At 44.1% G+C, this 12,556-nt stretch overlaps 1 protein-coding gene across 1 annotated transcript in view; it reads left to right on the forward strand.

Moving 5' to 3' along the window:
* Window positions 1–1,947: 1,947 nt before the first annotated feature.
* LOC146789731 (elastase-1-like) overlaps window positions 1,948–12,556 on the forward strand; it is a 111,518-nt gene continuing 100,909 nt past the window's right edge. Inside the window, exon 1 of the mRNA XM_085630133.1 lies at window positions 1,948–2,021. Coding sequence (XP_085486259.1) covers window positions 1,988–2,021 — 34 coding nt within the window. The 5' untranslated portion in view covers window positions 1,948–1,987. The remainder of the gene's footprint in view (window positions 2,022–12,556) is intronic.

Here is a 12,556-nt window from a genome sequence, read left to right on the forward strand (position 1 = left end):
TCAAATAGAGTCCACTCTCGTGTTCTTTAAGTTTTCCCAGTACTTTGTAGGTGTGCAGTGCCCCAAGCACACATTTTCAGGTCTGTCCTTTCACCATCTGTGGTTCTGTCCCAAAAGCACGTTCGTTTCCCCTCTCTCACAGGATTGCAGGTAATTTCCCAGCAAGCACAATAAATGTGGGGTGTACTTTGCTGTGTAACCAGAATGAGGCCACCACCCAGTAGTGCCAAAGTGAAATCCATATGTCAACATTTTCAATTCCAGTCACTGTGACATGTCGTTCCAACTGCAGCCTGATCCAGTTCCAGTTAGAGGGACAGAAGGTGGTTGACTTTACTTCAGCACAGCCAACGAACCTAACCAATCCTGAAGCTGCTCTCATGCTGGTTTGAGCATCAGAGAAGGGCCAGGATTGGATGGACAAGGGTAATCAAGTGCTCCTTTTGAGACTGGGGGCCTGTGTCTACATTCTGACCTGCTGTAAAAACAGCTTGGATTAGTGCTGTCGAAGTGCGCATGTCAGGCTGGCCATCGCAAAACAGTTGACCAATCCGACATGTGTACTTTAAGCTTCAGCCAAGGATGATGGCCCTACCCTCCAGAAACAGCAGCACCAAGCCTTTATTATATGTTAATGTCATAATGACCATTTCATTTATTTAGGGTTGCTACTGCGCTCGGAGCAGGTGGGGTGACACTCCTTCGTGCTAAAGAAGGAACCGCCTCTGCTTCTTATGCTTCAGAATGGACTCTCGGTGTGTATGAAGACGTGGGACGGCCTGCCCTGTGTGCTTTTTTATTCATCATGTCAGCAAGTGGTGACATGATGGTGCTCTGCAATAGACTTATAGCATGTCGTAGCAGGCTACACTGGCCATTAAAGGCCCAAGCTGAAGGTAAGTGCATTTAATAAGTGATAGGACTTTAATGCCAGTATAGCCCAGCTAGGGAGGGCTATAAGAACATTCTGCCACTAGAGGGCAGAATGTTCTAACAAAACAAAAGGCCCCAAGGACCCAGAGGAGGTCCTTTTTGCACAGCAACAGCTGTGAACAACAACATTGGAATTATGGAGCTCCGGGCTTCTACCACCCATTAGAAGCCTGGAGCACTCCATTGTTTTCAATGGCGCTCCCAACATTCCAATGTTCCACTTCTGAATATTTACCTGCTCAGCAAGGGAGCCAGCCTAGACCGCAATTATGCACCAGATGGTCTCTTTTGGTCCTTAAGCCTAATAAATAGTCGTAAAAGACTTCTCAATCTAAACTGGTCTCAGGATTTACAGATGTAGCCAGGATCAGTAATTTCCAGCGCCAGGAATTTCTCTGCATCACATTTTTGAAGGCACACCTCATTATCACCTGGTATTTTCCTCCACCTGCCACCCAAATCCATCTAGAGTCTATCTGACTTGTCCATAGCCGAGGTGGTTCATTGTCGCTGCAGTGAGAAAAATACCACAACAGGCCACCAATATTATTTATTGCTGTAGTGTTAATTCATTATGTAGGCTGACAAATCCTTTACACTACACTGCCTAAAACAATATTCAACTCCCCAAGGGCCCCAACTCACTACAGTGCAAACTGCTTCCACACACAACTCGACAAAAATGTGAGTGTGTTTTATATGGACAATAAAGATTGCCTTGATAAACAGATAGCTGCATTCTCCGACATAAGCGATGAAAATGTGCAGTAACTTGGCTTCAAAGCATTGGCTTATGTTTTCTGTTTGCTTTCAAATCCTTGATAAAGTGTCTGTTTATAGGTTCCTTGGGAAATAAGCAGGTGTAAAAATTAGAGAGTTGCCATGCCAGCAGCTTTTTCACAAAATCTTTTTTTAAATGCTGATAACAGTGGGGTGGGTTCACCTTGATTTCAGCTGATTAGTTTTATTATTAGTCGGGTATAGTTAGAAAACCTTATCAAGTTCCTCTGTATAAAAGCTCCCCTGACACGCCCTCAGTTCTAGCCTTGCAAAAATGTTGCCGTGCCTGTTCCTTTTGGGCTTCGTTGGTGAGTTACAAAGCGTCCATTTCTGAATTTCATGATTTACGGCAGATTGACGTGTTGTAGTTGTAGAACACAGGAACCACTTGGGGGTCAGATGCACACAGAATTAGAGAACCTGTACTGTACAATGGAACGAGAGCTTGCCATAGACTATACTGTATAACAACCAAGTACATCATAGTCAAGCCAACCATTCCAAGTACAGCAGGTTTGTTTGTATTAAAATGAATAACAAAACAGGTTCCTTTACATTAGTAAACAGGCGGTGTTTTCCTATATATGTTTTTGTGGTTTTAGAAGCATATTTTGTCTTTAGGGGTTAAGGCTTTGGCAGCTCCTCTATTCACTGTTCAGCCAACAATGAACACCCAGTTGCACCATGAAATGTTTAGGTTGTTTGCCTTTCATAGAGTGAATTTGTAGGAAAGGGCAATGATTAAGTTGGATTGTGTGTTTTTGTCTTTTGATTACTCAAAGGCACTCTCATGCTTAAAAACTAACAGGTTGTTTTAAAAGAGAGCGAGAATGTAGAATCTATTAAAAAAAATAGATCACCTGTCTGTAGCAGTTGAACGGCCCTATTATGAGTTCCCTCCATCTGGTGGCAATGGTGACCTACCATTGGGAAATCCTCTTCCTCCACCATGGGGTCCACAAAGTTGCAATGTCTGCTCTGCCAGTTACTGTGTCTGAGGCACGGACTAAACATCTTCTCCTACGCCAATGACACCCAGCTTATACTTCTCCTTCGCCGACGAGCCTACAGCCACAAAGAACAACTTCCACAACGTGATGAAGGTAGTCACCACCTGGATGAAGGACAGCCGCCTCAAACTCAACTCCAACAAAACCGAAGTCCCTCATCCTGGGAATCATCCGTGCTGCTAGGGACAACTCCTGGTGGCCCGCAGCGATTGGAGCCCCCCCACACCCACCGATCACGCACGTAACCTCAGAATCATCCTTGACTCCTCGCTCTCGATGAACCACCAAATCAACGCCATTTCTGCTTCCACACACTACGCCTGCTTTGAAAGATCTTTAAGTGGATCCCTATCGAGACCAGAAGAATGATCACCCAGGTACTTGTCAGCAGCAAACTCAACTACAGCAATGCATTCTACATCGGCACCACCCAGAAGCTCCAAAAGAAATTACAAAGAATCCAGAAAGCCACCGCAAGACTTATCCTGGACATCCCTCGCTGCAGCCACATAGCTGGTCACCTGAGCAACCTCAACTGACTTCTCATCAACATAAGAATCACCCTCAAGCTCCTCACACACTCCTACAAGACCCTCCACAACATTAGTCCTGCATACCTCAACCACCGCCTCTCCTTTAACACTCCCACCAGACACCTCTGCTCCGCCAACCCGGCCCTGGTCACTATCCCGCGGATCTGCAAGACCACGGACAGAGAAAGATCCTTCTCCTATCTCACCACAAAGACCTAGAACTCTCTTCCTCAACATCTCAGGCAATCACCCCTCACTGCCTCAATTCAGGAAGGACATCAAGACCTGGCTCTTCGACTTAACTGTCTCTTTAGCTGAACTGCAGAACCACCCCCCAACACCTTGAGACCCTAATGGGTAATTAGCCACGCTCCACAAGAATCCTGATTGATGTATTGATTGATTAATCTAGGTTATGTTTCATACTGCCGTGTTTGGTGGATTTAGTCCTGTGAAATGTAGGCATGAAGAGCCTGGCAGACTTTAACTCAACTTAACTAAAACACCCCCAGCAAGTTAGGGACTTGATGTAGCCCCACTTTGATGGCCCATTTCTAGTCCTCACTTGGATTGCAGAAATTCTAAATGCAAAACCTGACATTGTTTGAATACCAGCTTCCATTTTGGTGGCTCTAACTTTAGTTGTGACTAATCCACTGCCCTCATGAATAAGTTCCAATTGTGGTGAAATCTCCACAACCAGGGTGGTGGAGGAAAAACAAAGCCGAAGAACAAAAAGCTACATTTCATTTTCTTTTTTTAAACTGCTGCTTAAATAATAATGCGTGACCTATCTTTTCCCTGGCTGCTGGCTCTAGTAGTAGGCATTTTGACGTCAGAACTCAACTGTAATACGTTATTACAATTGTGAGGCTACCTCATTTTTTTTATTATAGATGACTCAGTGAGTCACAAGTTGCCTGTGATGAGGAAATTAGAGGCACACTTTTAAACAGGTATTGCAGGCTCCAATATGTTATATATGTGAGCTACTAGCCCAAACTGTACAGTACAAGGTTATTTCAAGTCACTGAGGAGCTCAGTGACCATATATAGCGACTTGAGGCCTAAGGTTAAATGCCCTTATATAAGCAGGGACCCTGAGGTGATTTGCAATATAATTTTGAAATATGGATACCGATATTTTAATTCTTATAATTTATGGCTCTGTTTCCGCATGTGCTGTCCGTCTCGTTCCACTTTTATGTTTGCTTTAGAGACCAGGGCCCAAATGTACATAGACTTCCGTTTGCATTTCCCTGTTTGTGATGTTTATGATTCGCTATTAGGAAATCACAAACAGCTATGTACAGCAGTGTGTTTTACACTGTTTGCGATTCCCAATGGGTCACAAGGGACCTGCCTCATTAATATTCAATGCAATTTGCACCCCATTAGGAATGGCTAGCACTCACAGGATGGTGGCCTGCTGGGGCCAGCAGACCACCATGTCTGTGACTGCTTTTTAAATAAAGCAGGTTTTTATTCTGAAATCCAGCCCATTTCCTTAAAGGAAAACAGGATACATTTAAAAAAGAAAAGTGAAAAGTTTCCTTTTCATTTTTTAAGAGTAGGGAGTGGTCTGTGGGTCCACTGCCTGCTCTTAAAAAATGTCGGCGCTCACATTCACAAAGGGGAGCTCCTGTTTGCGAATGGGTTACCACCTCCTTCACAGAGTCGGTAAAGTATGAATGTTTTGCGACCGCATTCCAGGCGCAAATCATTCATACATGTCCCTGTGACTCGATATTGGGAAGGGACGACCTAATCGCAACTAGGGATTGTGCATTTAAAAATGCTTTTTTCAGGTTGCAAACAACCGATTCTGTGAATCGGGCAATTTGCGCGCTGAATAAAGCCATCTGTCCCCAAGTGGGTATGCATCATGTTGGATACTTTTTGCCAGGCGGACTTTTTAACTGACGGTATTTGGACGCTGCCGTTTTTTACCACAAATTATCAATTAAATAAAATCTAAATTACAAGTTCCAGAACGAAGCATGATGTTGGGGAAAAAAACATGATTGGTTGGAGATATCACATATAACATGGTGCCTCTTGCATTTTTCACCACTGTTAGCGAAGAGAGTGCGTTCAGGCAGCCACACATCTTGACCCACAGTTTCTGAGGAAGTAAGTGGGCAGCTGTGTGCAGATGTGCAGTACAGGGCACAGTAACATCACTACTTGCCTGCAATAAATTACCTGCAGCGAGTAGTGACGCAATATTCTTACTATACGCGCTTTCTTACGTAGAAACGCCTCTGCCAAGAGAAATTAGATCGCAGAAGATTTTAAAGAAGCTATTATAAGGATTTTATTATTCATAGGAGTACAGTGCCAGCTGGCCCAGTGGTTTATGCAGACCCAGAACTGCACATCACTTTTAGTAACCCCATCATTCAAGGGACAAGTCTGTGGCTCTTCATATGTATTCCAACAATTTATAGTGTGGGGATTTCAAACGTGGTTTGTGCAGCTCACAGGCGATAAACTAATTATATTATTATATAATCACTTAATAATGAGATTTGTCTAGTTTTGATCCTTTTCTGTGTTTGTATATTTGTATTATGAATTTTTTATTCTTTTATTCTCAAGGGTCTGTATATGGACTATCTTATAGTACCCTTTACCCTGAATGCTATTAACTATGATTCATGTGTTTGTCTCTTTTATGGTACTGTAAAACCGACATAAAGACTTTGATGATGATTATATTGTGATGCTGAAATGCTAATTTGTCAGCCTGTCCTTTAACGACAAGAATCTTTTAGGAAACAGAAAAAAGCATCCCATTAAAAATGATGCTCACTCATATGAGTATGTTGCTGAGTGCCGGCCCTCTCAAAGCTGACACTTGGTTAGATATCAAGCAGAATGTGATAATATCTCCCAATATACCATTTCCTCTTTCAGGCCTGGCATAAACCTTTGTGGGGCCTGGGTCTCTAATGTCACGCAGTGCCCTTGCAGGGCGTGGGCCCCTCCCTGGTGAATGAATACCTAATTCAAAGAGAAAACAATGTAGTTGGACATATTTCGAGGCAGAGCCAGTATGCGTTGATCTCTAGTGGAGGCCGGCATACCCGACTCATTATGAATGTATCATCAATGCAGGCCTGCTTTAGTAATGTATACCTTTAGCTGTGGCAGCGTGGAGGCCGGGCCTGCACAAATTAAGGTCCGGGGCAAACAGCCCCGGCTGCTCACACCTTGTGAAGGCCCTGTTCTCTTATGTCTTTCTTCCACTGTAGCTGGTTTATGGCAAATTATAAAGTATATACCTCTCACCTTATTGATTGTGGGTTATTAGACACAGACATATATTGGTTTTGGATAAGGTTGGGGTGCCAACAGATATTAAACAGGACGCATATTTCAAAAAGCATTCTCAAAGCCAATAGACGTGGCCTTTGAGACCTACTGGCTTTGTCAGTATTTTTGTTACCCATGCTGCACAGCAACGGGCGACAGTGAAGGAGGGAGCAAGTGGGGGAAGCAACACAGGGCTGTGGAGGGGTAGCAACAGAGAAGCTGGACATGGTTAGGGGACAGCACCACAGAAGCTTGGGGGACAAAAGCAATACAGAGAGCAGGGTGATATAGGAGAGGCAGCAGGCAAGAGCAATGTGGCAGGGGCGGCTCCACTCGTCAGTCACAGAAAAATAAAATGATAATAAAAGATCATCACATAAGTTTGGCCGGATGTCCTACGCCGGACAAACAGACATGCGCATTTCTATTTCTCCAACCCAGCTCTGCATATAAGTGTGGAGGGGGGGGGGGGTAGGCCACCGGCAGCAAAACTTGTGACGCTGGTGCAGATCGCATATGCCCCCCCCTTGCTACGGCACTGGGTTGGAGAAAAGCTGCAAGCTCCCAGGGGCTGTCTGAGCAGCAGAGCAGACTGCTCAGACCAATCCTGGCTCTGCTTTCATAGCATGAGAGCAGAGTCTGGATTGGGTAGGGAGCTTGATTTCCCAGAGACTGCTGGGAGAGCTCCGAGCTGGGCGTTGAGGTAGCTGTAGCAAAAGGAAAGATCTGTTTAAAAATATATATATTATTTCCCCCCTCTCCCACCCGTCCGTCCCCTGTCCCTCACTTTAATTTTATGGCGGCAGCTACTGCAATGTGGAGCGAGTTGAGGAGGAGCACATGGATGATCAAGCAACTGACTAAAGGGCATGAGGGCAAGCACAACGTGGAGAGCTAGGGAGCAACAAACGGGCGGAACTGAGTGCAGGGTGAGAGAATTCCTCAAGAGAAACAGCTGGAAAACACATGCACTCTTGTAAAGTGCCCAACAAAAAAGAAAATAGTCATATAACACAAAAGGGTAGTAGTGTTCCAAAACATTTGGAAATAACCGCACCTCATGAGCAACAAAAAAGTAATTAGAAATCAGTTAGTGGCATAATAAGTATATATTTGCTATAAGTATAGCGGGGTGCTGAGGAAGCTGTAGGCTCTCACTACCCAGGAGTGCTGTTGGTAAGTTGAAAAGACAGCTTATCCAGAATCATTAATGAAAAAAACCATCTATTAACGCACACCCATTCTGAAGTTGTGAAAAGTTATATATCAAACTCCTGTTATGAAGCCAATAGTTGGAATAATAATGCACTCAGTGTCCTTTAATAATTCCAGAGTGTTCCAAAATTTCCATAAACGAATTCAAATGAACTTCAAATCTTCACAAAACGTATTCTTTTTAATAGTTCATCGACCTTGTATCCCAATTCGCAAAAAAATCTCAACAGCCAACATGTGTTTCGTCCGTACTCATGCGTACTGTGACTTTCTCAAGGCTAAAAAGTCAAATATTAACTGGAAATGGCAACGTCCAAGTCAAAAAAGGTTCAATAAAATTTCACACAAAGGCTGTATAAAGATGTCATCAATTCTAGTACAATCCAACACGGAATTAGTTGTTATCCATGTCGAACAGAATAAAACACCAAACACTCAAAGTAGTCAGTGAATCGATCAATTGCTCCATGGAAGTCAAAGTAAGTCCACAAATATCACGAAGCGCTTGATAACGCTCCCACACGAAATCGCTATATAATAAGTAATAAAATATGTGGGCTTAGGAAGGCAAGGACGATCTCTTACCAATATTTGCACACTTGTGTCCGGGTAACCGCTGGTATCCGACGGATTGCGTCCCGCGCAGCTACATCGTTGATTGCTGGATTGTCGTCCTCATTAATGTAAGTTAATCGCCCCACGAGGGAAAATAATGATTTAGACAAGTTCGTGAAATGATTATAGCTGCTCTATTACGTTCCCTCATGGTTGTATTTTAACCCCCCAGTAATTCTTTTTCTTTCTCTTTTGTTATACACATGTACTGCAATAGGTTATGGTTTTTCACTTGGGGTCACATATCACTGTAAATACTGAATTGTATATATTTTAAATTTTATAAATGTATTTTTGATGTAATGCTTATGAAACTAATGAACCTTAGAATAAAATAACACCTACCTCGGCTGAGGTTAGGTTTTACAAAAAAAGAAATAGGCCTTCTGTGTGGGCTTGTTATGAAAGTGGATGTATAACGGATTTGATAGGCTTTTTATTAAAAAAAGTCATATTAGGTTGGGATTAAATCAGAGTGACATATTTAGTCACAAATTGTGTATTATGATTTATGAGTGAGTTCCTTGTGGATATTGTTTTGTACTGCGTGTAGTGAGAGGCAGGACCGGGAGGAGTGGTGGGCACATAGAAGTGTGCACATAAGTTTGGCCGGACGTCCTACGCCGGACAAACAGACATGCGCATTTCTATTTCTCCAACCCAGCTCTGCATATAAGTCTGGGGGGGAGGGGTAGACCACCGGCCGCAAAACTCGTGACGCCGGTGCAGATCGCATATCCCCCCTACGCCACTGGGTTGGAGAAAAGCTGCAAGCTCCCAGGGACTGTCTGAGCGGCAGAGCAGACTGCTCAGACCAATCCTGGCTCTGCTTTCATAGCATGAGAGCAGAGTCTGGGTTGGGTAGGGTAGGGAGCTTGCTTCCCCGAGACTGCTGGGAGAGCTTCGAGCCGGGCGTTGGGGTAGCTGTAGCAAAAGGAAAGATCCGATTTTTTAAAAATTATTATTTCCCCCCTCTCCCACCCGTCCGTCCCCTGTCCCTCACTTTCATTTTATGACGGCAGCTACTGCAATGCGGAGCGAGTTGAGGAGGAGCACATGGATGATGAAGCAACTGACTAAAGGACATGAGGGAAAGCACAACGTGGAGGGGTAGGGAGCAACAAACGGGCGGAACTGAGTGCAGGGTGAGAGAATTCCTCAAGAGAAACAGCTGGAAAACACATGCACTCTTGTAAAGTGCCCAACAAAAAAGAAAATAGCATTGCTAAAAAGCCAGCAGTGGAAGCATAGAAAGAAGGTAACCCATCAAAATAGATGGTAAAGAAGATATATTACATGTGAGGGGCAATCACATGATTGACAAGATGAGACATGATTAAAAATCATATAAATGAAAGTGACAGGAAAGCTAACCAATGGTTAGCCTCTGTATGTTTTTGGTAAGCCCACATATGTCTATTACAATACATATTTTGCAACCAGACTGCTGAATGGAAGAGAAACTTGCGCTGAAATGCTGACTTGGTGTAACAGTCCATTGATGAAACATATCAACTCAGGAATCTCATAGGCCCATAAAAATCACAAAAATGTTGAAAACCTGCTCTACCTCAAAAAATAAATGTAATTGTGGGCAAGAAAGCCTCAGTTATCGTGATTGAAGGTTTTCAAATTTCTGTATAATCCCGAAAAACACATTTCTCTTGTATTTCCCTGATGCAGGGCCCATTGCATATGTCTACCATGGGGCTTTTAACGACTGCCGGTGCTAAATACGGAAGATTAATTTTAGATACATTTTTTCCGGGTCCATATTTATTTGTTAACTACGCCAGGAATTGTAATATAAACCTCTGAATGTATTTTTTCTATTGGCCGCTAGATGGTAGTGCTGCTCCATCTGCAAACATTTACTACCTGCATCATATATATTGTTTCTGTATTTGTAAGCCTACACATTAATTCCATTGTGTAACTATATATTTTATCAATTAACGGGGGCGAACCCCGAGACTGCCTTGAATTGTCCTTTGCTTTTAAGAACATTAAAATTAAAGATCCATACTTCCTAACAGCTAACCCCTCATGCTTATGTATTATCTCTTTTTTTTTTTACTTTCTTTTTTCTTTCTCTATTAAATTACCTGCAGATTTTTGTATCCCTTTGAAATTAAACCAAGATAAACTCATGCCATCATAAGAGTACACGTAGTTTTAAGGGAACCCCACCTATGTATTCCTTCAGGACTCCTCAATTTCGAGAAATCAAATTGATTGTGGGCTCTTGTGTGGGGACAGAATTGAATCCCTGCACGATAGAGAAACGTGGCAAATGGATACCATATGCGTTTCTCCATGTTATTGAGAATCCACCAATGTACATAAGATCTCCAAAGTTACATCTATTTATGAAGAAAGTGTGGTTGAGGGAGAAACTCAGAGCATGCGCACTTGCAACCATTAAAGCAGGGTGGAGCTTTTGGTCTGAACGGGGCAATCGCCATTTGTCTGTACTCATGACGAAGAAAAGTAACACAACACATCACACACTAATTTAACAAACATTTTAAGATATCAAAATAACAACTGTGTAATATATTCGAATATAGCATGACATACATCAACGTAACAAGCTTTTATATATTATGTAAACAAAATACAAAATGTTCCTTTTAAAGTCTTTACTTGATGTAATGAGACATTCTTACGAGACTGCACGGAAGAACCTCGTGGCCAGGTGAGGCCAAGCGGCTATAATTAAAGGGTGTGGCTGATCGCTCGGGTCAGCCTTCAGAACAGCACCCAGAGACTGTATTACAGAAAGTGCCCCTGGGGAGCAGGGACCACGTGCGACCACGTTCTGTGCCCCCTGGGGACTTTTGTATTACAGAAGGGGCCGCAGATGCTTGTGCCGCCACGTCTGCAATACACATAGTGCTGGCACACATGTAGCGTCTACGCATTCCCTCATATGCGGACAACGTTCTCCTCTGCGTCACACACCCGTACAGATCGGTTAGCCGGCTGCTGCAGAAATGTGCAGATTTCAGTGATGATTTGGGATACCGAATCAACTGGTCCAAATCTGTGGTTTTACCACTCGCTGGGGATTCACCCCGACTGCTGTTGGATTGTGAGGCTCAGAGGCGCAACTAGAGCCACATTTCGGGGGGGGGGGGGCTGAGCAAAAATGTCGGGGGGGGGGGGGCTGAGTCTTTTAAGCCATAGGCAGAGTGGAGCTGCAGTGGCTCTTAGAAGGGGTGAAACAACAGCGAGGCCTCATTAACATGCAAATGGTCTTTTAAAGACCTGTGAAGTGCTCGGGTGCGGCTGCTTTTTTGCCTGGGAAGGTGTCTCATCCCGGGCTGCCACACACGACGGGGGGGGGGGGGGGGGTCTGAAGCCCTTTGAGTCCAATGGGTGTTGCGCGCCTGGTGAGGCTTCAGTCATTGGGGACGGGTTTCGATACCTGGGCATTCATATCACCCGGGACCCACAGGTGTTTCTTCAACTGAACGTGCATCCTCAACTAGACCGATTTCACGACGACGTTGTACACTGGTGACAATCTACACCTCACATTGTTGAGGAGGGCTGCGCTGTATAAAATGATGACCGTCCCACATTGTCTATACGTATGACAAAACACAAAATTTTGCCTCCTGGCGCGGTTATTTCAAAGGCTAAACCAGGAGGTATGATCACTGCTGTGGCAGGATTCGGCCCCTAGTATAGCCTTGTGCAAGATGCAGAGGGGTGTGTATGAAGGAGGTCTGGGAGTCCCGGATGCCCGGCTATATTATTGGGCAGCAGAATTGACAGTGATCAGCAACTGGGTGTTTGCGGATCAACAGGAGCTGCATATAGGGTAGACAGGTATGAGAGGAGACACAGGAACTTCGAATCTATCCTCTATCATCGGAGAAGGGAAACCACTGTCCCCGAGCATGTCCTATTACTTACCGGTAAACTTCATTACTCCGGGTCCCGTAGTCCTCGACACCTTCATCACAAGTGAGATTTACTATCTCACCGACAGAAAAAAAGAACAAAGGAATGCTGGACCTACCCTCCCCCTCCCACTGGGAGTACATAAGGCGTACTGGTCCCAGCATTCCTCCTGAAATACCAAGCCACAATGAAGGCCGGCAGACAGGGAGGGAGGGAGGGAAGTCATGAAGGTGTCGAGGA

Source organism: Triturus cristatus, chromosome 10 (genome assembly GCF_964204655.1).
Source record: "Triturus cristatus chromosome 10, aTriCri1.1, whole genome shotgun sequence".
NCBI lineage: Eukaryota > Metazoa > Chordata > Amphibia > Caudata > Salamandridae > Triturus > Triturus cristatus.